The sequence below is a fragment of the Alosa pseudoharengus genome, unplaced genomic scaffold, assembly GCF_046254945.1.
Source record: "Alosa pseudoharengus isolate Yale_2024_CS ecotype anadromous, Long Island Sound unplaced genomic scaffold, YU_APseudo_1.1 YU_APseudo_1.1_scf_19, whole genome shotgun sequence".
Taxonomy (NCBI): Eukaryota; Metazoa; Chordata; class Actinopteri; order Clupeiformes; family Clupeidae; genus Alosa; species Alosa pseudoharengus.
In genome coordinates this window covers 9632257-9652489 of record NW_027468657.1, presented here as the reverse complement: position 1 = coordinate 9652489, position 20233 = coordinate 9632257, and the positions used below count along the sequence as shown (strand labels likewise).

Sequence of the window (20233 nt, the reverse complement as noted above, 5' to 3'; positions counted from 1 at the left end):
ACTTGCACAAATTTACATGTAATCACACTCACACACATTCAAACACATACACACACAAAGAAAATCACCTTCACACACACACACACACACAAATGTGTTTGTCCTTGTAAAATCTCTATTTTAGCACGCTTTCACACCTGGCTCTTTGAATCAGAACGTGGAGTGTGTCCCCCAAAGATCAGTTCGATTGGAGGAGGTGGGATGAGGGAGGTCTCAAGAGGCAGGGCTGATGGAGAAAGAGGAGGGGTGGAGGGGAGGGAAGGGACAGACCAGGATGGAGGGAAATACAAAGGAGGGCTTGTTAGGAGGAAGGTGTGGCTGGCTGGCTGGCTGGTATAAAAGATGCAGCATTTCCCTCCCAGCGGCACAACTACTGCTCTCCAGCTCTCCCCTTTCACCGCGACCAGATCCTGATCACAGCTGTCGGTGAGTTCAACAGGTTTTTGATTTTGAATGTCCTCATATAGCCTACCCTACCTCAGAGGGCTATTGAATGCTGGTTACGTAACCTGGGTTACACTGTGGTTGCTATAGATGCAATTCTGTGTAAAGAACTGTTTTTTAGAAAACCTGTTTTACTGGAGTGCAAACACAAGTCACTGCACTGTTTCTCTTTCAATTGTTGTTTAGAAAACCTGTTTTACTGGAGTGCAAACTCAACAGTCACTGTGCTGTTTCTCTTTCACAGTTGTCATGAGCACTCATACCGTCTTCCATGAACCTGCGTTATGTTGGCTAGGTCATTAAAATAACACTGGCTTGGCATGAAGCTGATTCACCTATTTGTTTATGTAAATTTTTTGTAAATTACAAAGTAGCTTCTGATGTAGTAAAATACTTTTGTGAAATTTATGTAACTTAGCTTGCTACATTATGTCTTGATGAAGCTTTTGTGTACCCATCGCAAAAATACGTTTATGGAAGTGTAGCCTACTGTTGGTCGACTTATTTTGAACTAAGCATACTGTACATATAGTTTACTTTTTGTGTACTGATCGGAGATTCACCAAATTGATTTAAACTTATAGTTTATAGCTTATACTGAGAAGTACATAAAGGTTTAAGTATATCTAGCCTATACTTGGTACTTATACTTAGATGTACTTCATATACTTATACTGACAGAAAAGCCTAAGCATTTGTACTTGTAGCCAGAGACTGATCTTATAGAGGCAGATTCTAATATTACCCTTCCGTAATGACTGTTTGGGTTAAAATTGGGTTGGGTTGACTACTTAAGTCATAATGTTTTGGCATTCAATACAATATTTGGATGAATATTATTTATTTATAAAAAAAAACATGTTCTTTATTCAGATTAAGAGTTGTGAGGTTTTGTATGTGTAGTCCACTGTAGTGTTTATATGAGTGAACTTGAAGGCTATTTTGAAGCACAGTTCAAAATATGCTTCAAGTATAAAAATAATACCTGAATGGAAACCTAGTAGAAAACTCACAGTATAGTTCTCAGTACTTACGAGTTTACTATTGTAACCTGAAAGTGGGCCAATTTAGTCCAGAGAAGTAGGCCTATTCAATAAGCCTATACCACAAGCACATTTATACTAATAAACTTACTACATAAAGAAAACCTGGGAATTATACTTATACATAACTTTACTTAATAAAATTGACTTTAAGTATACCATTTTTGGTAAGGGTAGTTAAGCTTAATTTAATATAGAGTAACTGGTAGCTTAGCTCACTACATTTTCTATGCTTGCTCATCTAGCTTGCTCATCACGTGATTACACTATGGTTGCTATAGATGAGGTTCTAAAGAGCTGTTTTTTTAAAAACCTGTTTTACTGGAGTGCAAACTCATCACTCTGCACTGTCTCTCTTTAACAGTCATCATGAGTCAATTGAAGAACGCTATGGTCGAACTCCCCCAAATCAAATCCAATTTTAGAAATCGAAAAAGTATCGAAATCTAAACTCTTCGCTTGGTACAGTATCTGTATTGAAACAGTAATTTTGGCATTGTGAAAACACTCACTATGCTGTCTCTCTTTAACAGTCATCATGAGTCAATTGCAGAAAGCTATGGAGGCACTCATTGTCGTTTTCCATGAATATGCTGGCCAGGACCAACTGCTGAATAAGACCGAGCTCAAGGGTCTTCTGCAGAAGGAATTCGGTGATGGCGGGGTAAGACATGCGTCACCAGCTCACAGATGTCCACTTCAAATCAGAATCAGGACTGCTGAAACTAAGATGAATTGGTCTTAGTTAGGCTATGTGTTCACCAAATGAATGATTTGGCAGCATTAGAAATAAGACAAACAGATTCCATCAACATCATTTGAAGTCTATCAATGCTCATTTGTTAACACTGTTGAACCAGTACGTTTGACAATATCAAATTACTTCAATCCCACAGCAGCAACTGTGTTTGATGCTCTGAAATAAAGTTGGCAATGCTAACAGCCATACTCTCTCTTCCCCTCAGAATGCAAAGGATCCGAAGGTTGTGGATGATCTGTTTAAAGCACTGGACCAGGATGGTAGTGGAACAGTGGACTTCACTGAGTTTGTCACCACGGTGGCGGCACTTACTGCAGTAACCAATGAAATGCTGCAGCATTAGAGAAAATAGAAAATAGAGAGAAAAGTTGTACCAATACAGCCCATTTATGAGTTTCATTCTTTCACCATTCAACAATTGATAAAGAAATATAAAATAACACCACTTCTCTCACACTTTTACATTTCTATGTTGTAAGCATAACATTGATTGCTAACTGAAATAAAGAGTTGTGACACTGAGAGGCTACCTGTGTGTAAGCAAAATTACCCTTGTTTTAAAATGTAGAGATAGAAATATTCAGCTAAGATATATTCAGATTATACGATTTAGGTTCTGTCCATATACTACTTTCTGTCTCTTCTGGCAAACATAAGCATGTCATTTTTGAGCGGCATCCCACAAAGATGGCATTTAACAATGTAGCTGTCAATTTCACTTATAAAAGAGGTAGCTTAGCCACTCTGAAACAGTCAAAGGCGATTCAAAACGAGTCAGAAAGTCGAGACCGGACCCATCGTCAAAATTTCAGTGTCCACCACTCTAGTTCATCCAAAACAAAGCAGAAAAGGGACTCAAAGTGCTAAATACCGGAATTATCCTTTAAGGCTAAAGATGGGGTGGATTTTATACGATGACAGACAGAGAAGGATAGTTGCCGCCACTTTGTACACAACCAATAGTTGTCCTGTTGGGGTTAGTAATCGGGAGCCCCGGAGGTGACATGGCAGAAAAAAAGTAATGTAGTTGAAAAAAAAACCTGGTTGTGGAAAAATATCATACCGGAAATGTCCTGTAGGTGGCAATATAGGGTTACGGCAGTATAGTAGGAAGCATGTTGCAGAGTAGTAGGCCTAGTATGTAGACTGCAAGCACATTATGCACTACACACCAGTTACACAGTACACGCTTAATGAATAATTACATCAAGTTTTTATTCTCTTGAGAATAATATTGGGCCAATTTGGGTGTATCAGTCAATGTCGGTATTAACAGTGGGGTAACATATTTTGGTAGGAGGCCTATTAAAATATGTGATCTATCCTGCTGGAGTGGACCTGATGACCGAAGTGATGAGAGCTGTTAGGTTAATATAGGAAAGTAAGAGGAGTCACCTGAAATGGTTTGGTGTGTGTATCAGTCCATATCTGCAGAGTAACAGTGGGATGACATATTTTGATATTGATAAACCCTAAATAAAGATGTGCCCTTTCCTGCCCAAGTTCACGTGTTGATTACAGCTGTTTGGTTTAACGTAAGAAGGTCTGTCTCCGGTAGCAATTATTTTCTTCGTAGCCTATGTTGGATAGCCTACAGTGTACTTATGCCACTTTCCTATGTCTTGTTTGAACAGGGAGTAACCATGTCTAAAACTATGATTGATCGGGTAGGTAGTTAATATGTGTCGATGAACACAGACTATATATTACATTTACTGTGAGTTTGAATTTGAGTAAACAGATCTGCATTCATGCATTTCTTTAGTCCTCTATGAGTTTACCATATTTGCGTAAGTGTCTCGTCTGTGTCGCAGTACAGCTCAGTACAGCCATACACTCCAATGCAACAGTGCCCTAGAGTCACACAATTCAACAGTCACACAATTCGTTGCAACACCGGCAGGGGAGGAGGAACTATAGATTTTTTTTTAGATGACGTCAAGGTGGCATGCAAATCAGATAAGGTTGCAAAAAGTTAGTTCTTTACATATTTGTAGGTGTACAGGCTACCTGTTCACTGATGTAACTAGATGTACCGCAAAGTGGTACAAAATGTGACCGCCGCTCAGTCTTGCACATTATCTCTGCAAAGATAAATCATGCTTGTCAATTTGTCTCCATTACTCCTTCCCCTTCCCCTATGCTCTTGCAACTTTCGTGTGTGTAAATGAGTGTGTGCATGTGTGTGTGTCGCTTGTGAGTGTGTGTGGGGGGGGTATGGGTGTGTGTGTGTGTGTGCATTTATCTGTGTGTATGTGTTAGTGTGCGTGTGCCCCTGCTTACCTGCATGTGTGTGTGTGTTTATATGTGTGTGTGCGTGCGTGTGTGTGTGTGTGTGTGTGTGTGTGTGTGTGTGTGAAATATCCCTCCATAGACATACAATGAACATAAAGAGGCCAATAAAACACAAAAAGCTACCCCAAATGCAATGCTATCACATATTTTCTAATTATGGGGTTGTACCTTGTCAAAAATCACTATGAGACTTATTCTCCTTGAAATGCAATTGATCTAAATTAGGTTGTCTGGCTCAAGGACTATTTGTTTCCCTGAAATATTCAAGGTCTTCCCTGAAAAAGACATTGTCTGGAGTGTATGTTTCTCAAAACCTCTATATATCATTTAGAAGTCATTGTGCCTTGCCTGATGTGCAAGATGCCCATGCTGTAGGCACTAATGCACCTCCACACCATCATACATGCTGGGTTTTGAACTGAGTACTATAACAAGTTGGATAAGTTGGATAGTCCCTCTCCTCTTTAGCCCAGAGGAGTCCATCATTTCTAAAACTAGATGTACCGCATAGCGGTACAAAATATGACCGCCACTCAGTCCTGTACATCAGTTACGCGAAAAAAATCACACTTCAATTTGTCTCCATATTTTACTCCATCCCCCACTCTTGAAACTTTTGTGTATGCTTGTTTGGCATGCCTGAGTGTGTGTGTGCGGCTGCACAGAAAGTAGCCTAACTGGTGCTGAAAAGGTGAATAGATTGTAGAATAGCCAAAGAAGATGTAGCATTGTTATAAAACCTTTAAAATCTCTAAACAATCACAAGTAGGGCAGTTCATCACAGTTCATCCATGGCAACTGGATTGATGAAAGGTCACTTACACCTGTAGGCTACATTGTATTTGGGAAAAGCAAAAGGTATCAGCATAATGTTATTTATTTATTTATTTATTTATTTATTTATTTATTTATAAACAAAAACATCTCTGTCAGTTCCATGCCGTTTTCAACAGCTATCAAAAACAAAGGTCATTTTTGGATAGATGGATTTTTTGTGAATGTTTCTTCTTCTACATAAGATTTTAGTCATCTTTAGTTCATGTGATACTTTATTGTCAATGCACAAATTAAGTAACAGTAGTCTGAAACGTTATTGTTAATGCACAAATTAAGTAACAGTAGTCTGAAACGAAATGCTGTTTTACATCTAACCAGTGGTGCAAATAACTGACATGTCCAAATGGGCCTTGATGAAATGTGTCGCTAGACTGTTCATACACATTTTAACGGGCCAAAGTTGAAGAGCTGTTGTCCGTTATTGTTCGTGCAAATATAGGCTGATTCATGTTCCCTTTTCTCTAAATATTTTAATAATATTATGTAGGATGAAATCCCCAACATATCTAGAAATTTCATGGTAAGAAGCATTATAACTATATTATTTCATAATTTGTCCGCACAGGTTTACACAGAGAATACCTCTACATCTTTACTATCAATCAATAAATGAAAGAATGAATGAATGAATGAATCAATCAATCAATCTTTATTTAGCACCTTCTGTATACAAGGTGCTTCACAGTGATGTTCCGTTCAGTTCAGTTCAGTGTTTTCCAGCGTTTTAGGGCACTTTACAGAGCCGTGAGCCCACGGTGACCACAGCCCTGGCTAGAGCAAGCATTAAAGCGTCAGGGGCAAGGCAACACTTCCACCCATTTAAGGGGGGGGGGGGGGGGGGTCCCTATGCAGGGCCTGGCTGAGTAGGGTGGTCGAGGTAGTTATACATCAGTGCAAACAAAGGCTATAAAATTATCATACAAACATACAGCATATACTATACATACATACATACATACATACACACATGGAAAAAGGCATTCATACGTGAAACCATGTCAATAAAATGATAATGATATGTTAGTATTAACTCGTCTCAGATCTCACTGAAATAGCAAGCTATTAAGAGGGCAGGTAGGGAAAATAAAGTGCAAGTGGAATGCTAGGTTAAAAAGTTATGTCTTGAGATTTATCTTCTAAGAGATTGCCTCTCTGATGTTTTTTTTTTATACCCAATCATGGTGCCAGTTACCCTGATTAGTTATGAAATATTCCTCCTAATGTTGTCTTTATCATTACACAACTTTTCCAGCATTTTGTTGCCCCCGTACCAACTTTTGAACACATCATTTCCATGAAGTAGAACTTGTAATTTACAACATTTGATATGTAGTGTGTGTCCTTTTTGCAACCGGAACGTTTTCACACCCTTTCAAGTTTTCCACATTTTGTTATGTTTTAGACACATCTTAAAATAGATTCAATTCATTTTTTCTCATTAATCTACATACACAAAAAAAAGGTTTTTGGAGTGTTTTGTAAATTTATAAAAAAAATAAAAGACTGAAATATTCCATTTTACATAAGTATTCTTCCCCAGATCTGTGTCTTCACACAACCCTGTCTCGCAGGTCTACGAACAATTCTCTCGACCCTTGTGGCTTGGTTTTGAATCTGACATACATCACCAACTGTGAGACCTTAAAGAGATGTGTGCCTCTCCTACTAATGTCCAGTGAATTCATTAAGACACAGGTGGACTCCAATCAAGTTGTAGAAGCATCTCAAGGATCCTACTTCTGTAGGATACACCAGAGCTCAATTGCAAGAGTCATAACAAAGGGTCTGAATACTTATGTAAATGGGATATTTCAGTCTTTTATTTTTTTTATATATTTACGAAACACTCCAAACACCTGTTTTTTGTAGAGTGTTGGAGTATTGTGTGTAGATTGATGAGAAAAAAAATGAATTTAATCCATTTTAAGATCAGTCTGTAAAATAACAAAATGTGGAAAACTTGAAAGGGTCTGAAAACTTTCCGGTTGCACTGTATGGGTTTACGATATTTGCAGATTGCCACATTCTGTTTTTATTTGCATTTTACACAATGTCACAACTTTTTCTGTGTTGGAGTTGTACATCTCCTATCATGGAAAAGCAAACAAAGGTGACTCACACTGCAAACACGAGAGAAAGGGAGACAGAGGGACACTGTGGCCTGTGAAAAGACTACCCTCCCTAATGGCTGTATTTGCATGAGTGATTACTGTAAGTGTGGCTGTTCATATGAGCACTCAGATATGAGATGCGTGCAAAGCAGACATTCGCTTGTGTGCCTTAATTATGAACTTTCCCAATGCAAATGATACAGATGAAAGTAATAGAGAGCAACTGACTAACCCTATAAATGATCAGAATGTCGTGGCCTTTATTGAAATATATCCTTTAGTTTATATATATTTTATGTAGTATCTTTATTCTGTGTAATATCATTGTTTTGTGAAACTGGAGTCTGTAGTATGTTCAGTGTGGGAAAGGAAGACTGGTTTAAGGGAAGAGCAGGCCTGGCAGAAAATGGCATAGATAAGGTTTGGTGACAGGAAATGTAAGCAAAACCTAAAGAATGGCAAAACCTAAAGAATGTATGAATAACAGGATGAGAGGGCAAAGGTGGAGTACCATATATTACTTGGTCAGTTATCTGTAAACATAGAGTGTCTTGTCTGGGATGACTTGAAGGGGTATAAAGGCTGGACAACAGCCAGAGGATGTTAGCTCACTTTGCTCACTACTCACTGCTCACTTTGCTCACTACTCACTGCTCACTTTGCTTACTTTGCTTTCACTTGTTTGCTTCACCAATGCTCCGGAGTGCATTAAAGCCATCATCTGCAGTATACATCCATGGGGTGCGGACTTCTTTTGAGTTTGTATTATTTAATGTGGATTTGACACCACATAATTGGCGAGCCAGCCAGGAGTTGGAAAGGACAATATTTAAGCATCATCTCAGAGTCCGGGGTTTGGTCAGGGGAGAAGCTGATGCGCAACTTAAAATAAGGTGAGCAACTTTGCTTAATAGCAGCTAGTCTCCTCTGATCAGGCTGTACACTGAGTTATGAATACTTGTCTAAAACGTCCTCCAGTCAAAGAATCTTGCTAAAACAAAGACCAAGGGATTAATACTGCAGATTATGGTAAGCATTTGTGTGTACACTAATGTAAACAAAAGTTCTGCATGTGGAGAACTAGGCAAATTCCTGCATGTGGAGGAATACTATAGCCATATCAAAGAAGTTTTGCATGAGGAAAACTTAAAGTTCTGCATGAGGAGAACTGACTCAATTCCTGCATGAGAAGGAATGAGAGAGATAAAAGTAACAGTTTTGCATGTGAAAAACTGAAAGGTCTGCATGTGAAGACCAGGTCTGCATGTGAAGACCTCATTTCCTGCATGTGGAGGAAATAATATACTAACAAGTTGAGTACAGCTGATATCTGATATCAGGGCTGAATAAGTTAAAGTTGAAACACTCCAAGAGCGAGTGGATGGCCAGGTGCCTGGAATAATGTTTAATAATGTTGTGTAAAAGTTGTGGATGTAAAGCTAAAAGAGAATACAAAGAAGTGTTGAATGGAAGTATAATAGATTTTTAGTATATGTTGCTGGTAGAATTAGAAGTCCATGGCAGAGCATTGGTAAAAGACGTCATATATTTGCATAACTTGTGATTAAGGAGAAGAGGCTGTGTGTGTGTGTGTGTGTGTGTGATACCAGGCAGAGGAGCTGCTGGTTGAAATAGGAAAAGGTGGGGGCTTGTGTAAACAGAGCAAATGCTGGGGACAAAGGATGTAGGTCTGAGATGGTTAAGGAATGTTGAACTGGGAAATATTGGAAAATATTTCACTTTGAAAGATGTTTGGGGAATGTTTAATACTGCAAAGTGTTGGGTTGAGTGTCTTGGTCTTCCATGATCAAGATATTAGAAATGGTTGATAATGAGAATGTGGTAGTGGGAAAATGGTTCTGAAAGGTTGGTAACGCCAGAACAGAATGGTTCTGAATTGCAGTGGGCAGTTGTCCACAGAAGTGGAGTGCTGCTTGCTGAGAATATAATATTGCCATAATAGATGGTCAAGGCAAAAGAAGAATAGCTTCATTGCTTGACACTGGGGCTGTCAGAGTAGTCACTTTGACCTTTTAAAAATTGAATTTGCAATAATGAGAGATACAGATACAGTTCTGCTAGTTTTTTATTTTCTTTAAAATACTCTACAGTTCTAGGTTAAAAGATTTTCATGATACTGGATAAAGGCAAATTATATTAGTGTTTACATACTTTAGTCATACAGTATAGCTTACGTGCATAAATAATTCACTAATGTAATAGTCAAATAATGTATAGTGTATAGGTTGGTTAAGTTGGCTAGTCTCTTTAGGTTTCTGTTTTGTTTAAAAGGTAATTTCATGTTAGCATTGTTTATATAACATCTGTGCTATGCTGGGGATGAGTAGGCCTACTGACAGATGCATAAGTAGGCCCATCATGGTTAAATATGGAGTTTTAAGATCCAGGATTTGGGGTGAACGCTGATGGTGGTTCCAGGTGTTGGAAAAGTGTTGTGTCCAGTGTTGATTAAAAGACTAAGATATATTATGTATAAGTAGTAGTATGTTGGCAATTGATGGGTTATATTAGTGGTAGCCTACTAATGACATATATTAGCTTATCAGTAGGTGGTAGGTTCAACTGTTAAATTAGCATTGTTAAGGATAAGATAATCATGATAGTAGTATTAATAATAGGTCTAAATTAAATAGCTTAGCTATTAGCATGACTAGGCTAGGTTAGCATAGTATTATTAGGCTCAGATAGCTGTTGGCATTATTAGGCTAAAGCTGGGTCAGCAACTGGCATTACTACACTGGATAGCAGTATTGAAGTTAATTTGGTTCATGGTAACATTGTTGAAGCTTAGGTATGCTACCCATACATCAGAAGACTTTAGATAGATTTTAGAAAGATTTTGTGATGGATTATAGTTCATGGAGCACCACAGTGTTCTTGGGAAAAATAATTGAATTTAAGACTCCTTTGGATAATGTTCTAGACATATATAGGAACTCAATAAGGTTTATCAATAACTCATATTACAGTTATATGTTTGGTGTATTGTGGTATGTGTGTCATGGGTATGTGTGTTATGAGTAACATCCTACTTTGTGGTGTTATGGGTGTTAATATACAATAAGATCAGGTATTGATTCCATGTACATTTCCAGTTTAAGGTACAGGTGACTGTTTAGCTCTGAAGAGGTGGTTTGGGCAAGGTCATTTGGTTATAGAGCTGTCCTGCTATGTGGAAAAGGTTTATGGCTATAGGCTATGGTTATAGCCTTCCCACATAGTCCTGTTTTTGTTAAGAGTTGGAAAAGGGGTTTTGTATTGTCCACATCACGGGTTGCATAAGCCAAGATCAACTGACATATGATAATAATCAAAAAATGGTTAATATTTGAAATAAGGTGACACTGAAAAAGACTGACTCTGACTGACTTAAAACGTTTTGGATTACTACTTTATATTTAACAATCTAGATAATGGGGATATTGATGTTTTCAGAAGATCTCTGGGGATATTTAGTTTCTACCTGTCAAATGGTTTGAAGAATCATATGGTATAAGGCAGCAATTGTTGTTAGCACTGGGGGGTTATTTGATGGAAAGTGGTGCTAAGCTGCTTGGCTCTAGAGTATCATTTGTTATTTACATAGCTATATTATAATTTAGATAATACTGTTATAATTAAGTGGTTATAGGGTTATATGGGGTGTTAGTTAATTTGCTGTTGGGGGTTTCAAGGGGGCTCAGTACAGAGGGAACTGAGTAGTGACTCCCTTAGGAAAATTAGTTGTGAAATGTACTGTGGGTCTATTTATTTTTAACTAAGAATATGCATAGCTTAAACTTTTTGTGTAAAAATCATAGAAATGGGAAATTGATTTGTACTTGGTATACATAAGGGTTTTAAGTATATCTAGCCTACACTTAGACTTAGATTTATATTTAGAGACTGTATATGTAGTATAGTATATTTATACTGAAGGAAAGGTTTAAGGATACTTATTTACCTATAGATAGAGGTTGGATAGATAGATGGATGCTTTATTGATCCCCAAGGGGAAATTCAAGAAGAATGTTGAACGTTGAGAGGAGGTATGATAAGGTATGATAAAGTTAATTTCATAAAATTAATTTAGTACATTTTAATATTACACTTTTGATAAAGTTACAGTGCTAAAGGATACATGGAGACAACTGGGGAATTATACTTCAATGGCTTAATTGATAAATTAACTGGAAGTATGTTTTGGTAGTGAGGAATGGCATAATATATTAGACCATTCACTGTGGAATGCAGCATATGGACAGTAAGAGCTTCAAAGTTATAGAATTATATAAGATAATTACTACAGTAATGTTTAGATAAACTGGGTAAGCTGACTAAGGGTAAAGGGAATGCCATGGTCAACCAAGTAAGTATGGAAAGTTGATAGTCACCTATAAGGTAATAAGTAGTGTTACAGAAACCCCAGGCTAAAGTAAACTGACTTAGTGTAAAGACTAAGTGTTCCACTTAGTGGAATCCCCCATTCTGATAGTTTAAGAGACCAAAAGGGATCAGTGGGTAAACAGTACAATGAAAAAGTGTTGCAGGAAAGTGGTTGAGAGAATGAGGAAATATACAGATTTATGGCTTATACAAGAATTAATGGATTTAGCACTGTTACTAAGATCAGGGATTACATAAAATTGACAATAGTAGAGCTATAAGAAGAATAGGTCAGTCATAGTGGAAATAGTAGGAGAAAGAGGTATTTAAAATGCTCAAAAATATTTTGACATCTTGATAGATTAATACAATAGGAGATAAGAGGCAGAAGTAAGGAGATGGCTTGGGAGTGAGTGACCATAAATGTAGGAATAATAATAGATGCAGATGTTATAGGAAGATATAAGGGATAAAATGTACAGTTAATGGTAAATTACAAAAGTAGATGATAGATAGAGAGTAATCTAGTAAATACTACAATCTGCCTGCAGCGTGAGTTCCTCATCCCCTCCAGCTAAACAGTAAATGTAATGCTGCCTCTTATATCTAAGGGGGGAAAGGCTCATTACCAGCCGTGTGAGGACATGCTGATGTGCAGGGTTAATCCAAGTACTCCCTGTCCTGACTTAGTTCGGAGCAAGTTCAGCACAACAGTGCTGAGCATGGACAAATTGAAAAGAGATAAGGACTCTGAGGCCTTTGTTAAGGCAACAGGGGCAAGCTGGAGAGCAAAGAGGGAACTTGGAAGTGCAATGGAAGCACTTGCAGCATCAAAAAGACAAAACAGGCACCTATGGCGACCTATGGCTTTAAGTCTGGGAAAACCAGTAGCAGCACCATCCTCAACACTATGGCAGTAGGAGCAACCATCACAGGTGTTCCTAATTCTGTCAGTCTACTGGCCTATGGATACCTATTATACAGTAGTGGGCACAGTCAAGCTCATGGCAGCCACAATCTCCACGTCAGTGGGGGTGGAGACTCAGACAAGATGGGAATAACTAAGGCAGAGTGAGAGGAAATTACGGAGGAGGCATCATGTGAGAATGGACATCTGAAGCAAGACAATCATCAGTTTGTTTTGACTGTCAAGTGGACCTTTCAGAAACTGTTGGAAAGAAACAGGACAGGGAGAGGGAGGAGACACCCAGGCACTGAAGGATGAGCCCAACGAGCATGCCTTCCTCTTCCCTTGTGAAATAGTATAGTTTTAAGGAGGCCTAGAGAATTCTACAGGAGAAGGTGTATACCAATACTATCAAAGGGAGTTGATGAGGACACCATGCTGAGGGACTCTCTTATGGGTGAGCCCACCTGATACCTAATGATGCCCAGACTAGGTACAGAGAAGGTAGTTAAGACATCTCAGGGTAAGTAGGTAAATACTATGTTAAGCAAATTTAAAGTATGATTTACTCTTATTCTTACCTTTATTATATTTTGATTGTTATTTTGAATAGAAGTGATTACTGTTTAATTAATTGTAAATGCAAATGTTTTAGTCAAATTAAGTGACAAAGTGATAGCACTGCTATTTTTAATGTCAAATGACAATTCATTAATTTTTAGGATAGGTGGTGGTGTAAGTAGGTAAGACTAACTTGGCTATGTCCTAGGGACTGTTACATATTCAAATATTACCTCTAGATCAGGGGAGTTCCCTAGTGGTCACTCACACTCAACAAGTCTAAGGAATAGAATGATTTAGCTTTAATGGGAAAAATAAAGTTTGTAGAAATATTGAAATGATGTAATATCTGCTTTACATGTAACTAATGTGAAGCCAAAAGATCTTACGTACTATACTATGATATTTGATAAAGAAAGCAATAGATAAAACAAAGAAAGCAGAGAAATAGGATTGATAGGATAGAAAATAGAACTAGGATTTACTAATAGTTTAGATAGCCTAGATAAAGTATAGGGTTAGAAGAGGTAAGCGTAGTTTTTGAAGAATAAAACATTACAAAAGTCTATGACATGCAGAGAAATTTGAAGTAAGGTATGTTGAAGAAATTATGAGATTACTGTATGTCCTAGAACAGCTAATTAATATAGCTTACATAATAACCAGTCTTAAAGTAGTATCCCAAATTGACAATAAGTAAAATAACATTTCTTATAGGGAAATTTGTTTAGTCTTTATGCAAAAAGAGAATAGATGGAATTAGGATCATCATAAGTCATTGTCAGAAGATTAAAATGTTTTATTATTTCAGAAATAGAAAAGCTGGTGGAAAGATGTTGGTCTTCATGGAAGGAATGGAGGTCCACAAACTCTATTCTGTTAATCACAGTAACAAAGGGGGGCGAACCCCTGGTATAATGTTAAATTGTATGATTTGTTACATTTGTTACCTTGGGTTAAAGATTTTTATAATTTTTCACTGTCATTATTTGATTAATGTTTTATTTGAAGAATAATGTCCCTTTGGAGAAAAGAGTCTGCTAAATTCCATAACTGTAACTCTAATGGTTAGTGGCATTTACATGATACTAACTAGATACTTTCTCAACAGATACTTGATATGGTGCTTTCCTTTGCGCATATTTTGGATCTATGCGAAAGGGGGGAGTAGTAAAGAGGAATTTTTTATTGAAGGATTTTTGATTTTCATAGTTACAGGAAGTTATTGATGATAGTCTAACAAATGTCATGTGTATAGTCATAATATCAGGAAAGTGATAGTGTTGTCTAAACCATTAAGTCCCAGAAGGATCATAAAAACACTTAGTGATTGATTACATTGATATGATAAAAATAAGAAACTTTGGTAGTGGTTTGTAGGGGTTTTCAGATAGATAATAAGGGCAAATGACATGTTAAAAGGGAGAATTGGTAAAATATATGCCTCAACAGATTTAACTGGTTTGATGCCTTACACATTGCTTCGATGCAAATAAGGTCACAACAAAGAGTAATCACTTTTTGCACTAAAGATAAAAACTGAGAGGTCCATCAGAGGCCCACCTTTGGATCAGCTCCGAGGACAAATTAGAAATTATATGGAATAATTGTCATTAATTCACAGAACAATTTATAAGCAGGAAAAAGGACTTTCGGAAGGACCTACAGGGAAAGAGTCAACAACCTACAGTATACTGCCTGGGGACAGAAATGATCCTGGCAGTGGTGGGTATAGTGTTTTTGGCATGTATGCTCCTGTTCCCCTGTTGATTATAGACTTCCAGGCAAGGAATCCAGTGAGGAAGGGGGGACATTGTCCCAGCAACATCTGCCCTGATAACAAACAGGGAATGGACAGAAAACTGCAGAGATCCCAGTCCATGACATACCACCAAACCACCAGGAAATTAGCCATTCAACTGTTTTTCACAATGTGAGGCCACAAAGAAGAGTCAGGTAACACAGAGATTATTGACTGACCAAATCTTATAAACCACCAGGAATCTGGAATATTGGTTAATCTTCCAATATGAAAGAAGTCTGTTATGTGCTTGGAGCACTAAGGGTAGATATGCACCACTGGATGATGTTGTATCAGATATTAGCCAAAGAAAGTGGAGTGTGTGTCAACATAGGAGTATATTGCAGTATTTTTATTCCCATAACATAGCTATGGTAAAACTAATAATGATAGAAAGATAGTTTAAGGGGGCATTAGGAGGATTAGAAATATGGCTAGCACAAATAGGAATAGTTGTAGGAATAGGTTTGTTTGTATTTGTGCTTGTTTTCTCTTTGTTTCTTCCTTGTTTGAGATCCATAGTGCTTAAAACAGTGGCTGGGAGAAATGGATCACAAATGCCACTGCTGTTGATGAATGAAGCAAATGGCAACCCTAGTGGAAGGAGATACTAGTGCCAGGACAGAGGACAAGGAAATGGCAACATGACAGTGATGCCAGTGATCCCAGAACTGATGCTCCTCATAGAGGATTGGAGAAAGGAGGAACATTAGGATACAGTATGCTGGTTGGAAGCAAAACCAGCTCTTTCATTGATGAAGTGGGATTGGGTGTGGACTCCACTCCGTCCAACAGCCAAGCCACAAATGTTCTCAGAGCATATGAGATGGAGTACGGAACTAAGAAAATGGCTTTTGTTTTTGTGAATTGCAACATTCGTAACATACTTCACACTTGAAGCTCAGCATCCAACATTTGCTAATACATCTGCGATTGCATTTACACTCTGCCATCTCCGAGGAACAATGGACTAAAAACTGTGTGTAATGAGAATGTATTATTAATAGTTTAGTGTTACTTTGGTTTCAGAGAAGAGGGTCATTATAGCATGTAACCTATCTTCATGTAGAAGCGTAGAATATTATAGGACTAGACGTATCTGAAAACACCCATCAGAAATTCTTATGTGATCTGTTTGCTCATTTGATGAATTTATGGGGATGGAAAAGCATATGTGTAGTTGAAGGAAAGTTTCTCCTTTCGCTTGTTGTAAACAAGTGTTGCTGTAATAACAGGACAGTAGAAGAGTTTCCCTTATGAAGGTTTTTTCCTCTAAAAACAACGAAAAAAGAGGTTTTCCCTTAAGGGTTTTCGCTTCCACCGAGAGGATTTGAAACTTGCCATTCTATTTGATAATAACACTACACTATTGGATTTGATTTAAGTGAGGGTTGGTTCAAGGGTGTAATAACAGTACTAAATAAGTGTTTGATGTTTATCAGTGGTATTGGGGACATTTGCTTAAACTCATAGTTGCTGCTGTGGTAACTGGTTTGCTTAGCTGACTGTTTGTAGTGTGACTCAGCTTAGCAGCTGTATTCTCTTGATAGTAGGGGAGGTGTTAAAATAGTGATAAATGTTTGATATTGCTGCATAGGTGAGCACTTCATGCTCAAAGGGGGGATATGTCGTGGCCTTTATTGAAATATATCCTTTAGTTTATATATATTTTATGTAGTATCTTTATTCTGTGTAATATCATTGTTTTGTGAAACTGGAGTCTGTAGTATGTTCAGTGTGGGAAAGGAAGACTGGTTTAAGGGAAGAGCAGGCCTGGCAGAAAATGGCATAGATAAGGTTTGGTGACAGGAAATGTAAGCAAAACCTAAAGAATGGCAAAACCTAAAGAATGTATGAATAACAGGATGAGAGGGCAAAGGTGGAGTACCATATATTACTTGGTCAGTTATCTGTAAACATAGAGTGTCTTGTCTGGGATGACTTGAAGGGGTATAAAGGCTGGACAACAGCCAGAGGATGTTAGCTCACTTTGCTCACTACTCACTGCTCACTTTGCTCACTACTCACTGCTCACTTTGCTTACTTTGCTTTCACTTGTTTGCTTCACCAATGCTCCGGAGTGCATTAAAGCCATCATCTGCAGTATACATCCATGGGGTGCGGACTTCTTTTGAGTTTGTATTATTTAATGTGGATTTGACACCACAAGAATGCATTTATGTCCAATGTGGACTAGCTCAATCTAGTGTAATTTGAACCTCTGTGATCTCTGTATGTGATATTTGTGTCACAGGCCAGCAGAAAAACTAATTAATCCGAAACAATAAGATCAATATAACTATCTGTGAATAATGCTGCCCATCACTGCAGTCCCAAGTAATTAGGTCGATTTTATTTGTCAAGCTACCGACTACTGACTTCTAACTGTGTATATACTGTATGTTGTGTAGGTAAACCTGTGCACAGCTAGCTCACAGTGTGTGTGTGTGTGTGTCTGTGTGTGTGTGTCAAAACATGCATCTTTCGCCAAGGCAGATACCATGTGCATACTTGTATCGTAGTTTATGAGGAGGGAAATACAAAGAAGGGCTTGTTAGGAGGAAGGTCTGGCTGGCTGGCTGGCTGGTATAAAAGATGCAGCATTTCCCTCCCAACGGCACAACTACTGCTCTCCTGCTCTCCCTTTTCACCGCGACCAGATCCTGATCACAGCTGTCGGTGAGTTCAACAGGATTTTGAATGTCCTCATATAGCCTACCCTACCTCAGAGGGCTTTTTCCTGTCTGTCACTTCTGTTCTCCTATTGGATACTGGTTACTTAATCTGGGTTTTAATTTATAATGTCTATAACATACGCTGTCAAAATTGTTTGTACTATATTAGTTTTAACTTGCACATATGATGAAGATAAATTGACTGGGTAAATGTATTTTTAAATGTAGCACCAACATTTCAGCCAAGTTGAAATCCTAGAAATTGATAGACATCAATCACCCGCGAAGCACAGCCTTCTTTAATGTTACAGCCAACTCAATGGCAAGTTGGTGCCGGAGTTGTCGCTGTCTTTTGTAGCTAATTGGGACTGTAGGGTTACCCAAGTTGGTGACCCTACAGTCAAGGTAAGCTAATTACTTTCACATTCTTCTTAAAGTGACAGGCACTCAATTAGACCTACACACCACAAATGTAATGATATTAAGTGTAATAACTTAAAAATCAATATGAAGTATTAAAATGACTAAATATTTGTAGTTATTAGTAATTATGCAGATCATAAAATACTATAAATTATTAACAAAATATATCAAGTTTGGGGCCTATATGAATTTCAAAATATGAAATAGAAACCTACATAAGTCATCACTTTCTGTGTGTGTGTGTGTGTGTGTGTGTGTGTGTGTGTGTGTGTGTGTGTGTGTGTGTGTGTGTGTGTGTGTGTGTGTGTGTGTGTGGAGGGTCGATCAAAGTCTTTGATCGCCACTAATGTGAATGAACACACAATATTCAATATTACTGATTGCGTCAAGGTGGTGGGGGCCCCCAAATCAAATCCAATTTTAGAAATCGAAAAAGTATCGAAATCTAAACTCTTCGCTTGGTACAGTATCTGTATTGAAACAGTAATTTTGGCATTGTGAAAACACTCACTATGCTGTCTCTCTTTAACAGTCATCATGAGTCAATTGCAGGAAGCTATGGTAGCACTCATTGTCGTCTTCCATGAGCATGCTGGTCAGGACCAACTGCTGAATAAGACTGAGCTCAAAGGTCTTCTGCAGAAGGAATTCGGTGATGACCTTGTGGTAAGACATGCGTCACCAGCTCACAGATGTCCACTTCAAATCAAATGTGCCAGCATTAGAAATAAGACAAACAGATTCCATCAACATCATTTCAAGTCTATCAATGTTCATTTTGTTAACAGTGTTGGACCAGAAATTTGGACAAATTCAAATTACTTCAATTCCACAAAATGTAAATGTAAATCAGGTTTATATGCCAAGTTTTGTGTATACAAGGAATTAGGTCTCTGTGTTCATCCCATCCCATCCGTTAATTAGTAAAAAACACAGAGCACACAGTGAGGTGAAGCACACATTAACCTGGAGCAGTGAGCTGCCTGCTACAGTGGCACTCGGGTAGCAGTGAGGGGTTAGGTGCCTTGCTTAAGGACACTTCAGCCGTGGATGTGGGCATGGGAGAGCAGTGCTCAACCACTTCCCCGCCCATTTTTTTTCTTATTGGTCAGGGATCGAACCAGCAACCCTTCGGTTCCAAGCCCGAAGCCCTAATTAGTAGGCACGGCTGCCCCACAAAAGGAACCGTGTTTGATACTACTGTATGAAATAAAGTGACGCCCATACTCTCTCTTCTCCTCAGAATGCAAAAGACTCGAGTCTTGTGGATACAATATTTAAAGGACTGGACCAGGATGGGAGCGGATCAGCGGACTTCACTGAGTTTGTCACAATGGTGGCCTCGCTTACTGCCTTAACCAATGAAATGCTGTTAAAAAAAAAAAGTGAAAAGTCATAGCAATACAGCTCATTTATGAGTTTCATTATTTCACCATTCAACAATTGATAAAGAAACACAAAATAAAACCACTTCTCACACATTTCTGTGTTGTAAGCAAAAAATGGATCACTAACTGAAATAAAGAGTTGTGACCATCACAGGCCTCCTGTGTGTAAGCAAAATAACCAATTGTTTGAAAATGAAGAGAGAAATATTTTATTTTACTTGAAGAAAAGGTGGAAACTCATTGCCTTAAATAAGTAAACAAAACTTTTCTGAAAGACAACTGCTATTGGCAAATCTATACAGTCTAGACCTATTTATATATATTATATATATATATATATATTTATATATATTTTTCTGACATTTGACACATTAATACATATTGTAAACTTACAGAGCAAGTCACTGGTAAAGCTACGTTACACTCCCGTCCCAAAAGTCAGCTACACACCGTTGTGAAAGGTGAACACTGCCGACCGTTGGTTGTGGAATGCAGAATGCTCCCTCTGCTGACTGAATCGCACTTGTACGCATGTGCACTGCGTGAGTCCAGTTTACTCAGGTTGTGTATCTCAAGTTTTAGACCCCATCGATGCAAGTTCA

At 38.0% G+C, this 20233-nt stretch overlaps 1 protein-coding gene and 1 long non-coding RNA gene across 4 annotated transcripts; both read left to right on the top strand.

Moving 5' to 3' along the window:
• The first annotated feature begins 325 nt into the window (after positions 1–325).
• LOC143132246 (protein S100-A1-like) lies at positions 326–2769 on the top strand. Its single transcript, XM_076291641.1, has 3 exons — positions 326–426; positions 2021–2151; positions 2453–2769. The coding sequence occupies exons 2-3, from the start codon at positions 2026–2028 to the stop codon at positions 2588–2590; spliced, it is 264 nt and encodes an 87-aa protein (XP_076147756.1). The 5' UTR covers positions 326–426; positions 2021–2025; the 3' UTR covers positions 2591–2769.
• Positions 2770–12777: 10008 nt separating this feature from the next.
• LOC143132245 (uncharacterized) lies at positions 12778–19782 on the top strand. Of its 3 annotated transcripts, none has more exons than XR_012988268.1 (5): positions 12778–13306; positions 13506–17263; positions 17642–17824; positions 18776–18909; positions 19487–19782. It is a non-coding gene; the product is annotated as an uncharacterized LOC143132245 (long non-coding RNA). The 3 variants fall into 3 exon arrangements; XR_012988269.1 differs by having other exon boundaries at positions 12779–13306; positions 14156–17263; XR_012988267.1 differs by lacking the exon at positions 12778–13306 and having other exon boundaries at positions 13337–17263.
• The last annotated feature ends 451 nt before the right edge of the window (positions 19783–20233 follow it).

Excerpts from the sequence above, each read along its gene's own strand:
- LOC143132246 (XM_076291641.1), top strand. The coding sequence starts at position 2,026 with ATGAGTCAATTGCAGAAAGCTATGGAGGCACTCATTGTCGTTTTCCAT. Across the intron at positions 2,152-2,452 it reads AGGAATTCGGTGATGGCGGG|AATGCAAAGGATCCGAAGGT; the intron begins GTAAGACATGCG and ends TCTTCCCCTCAG.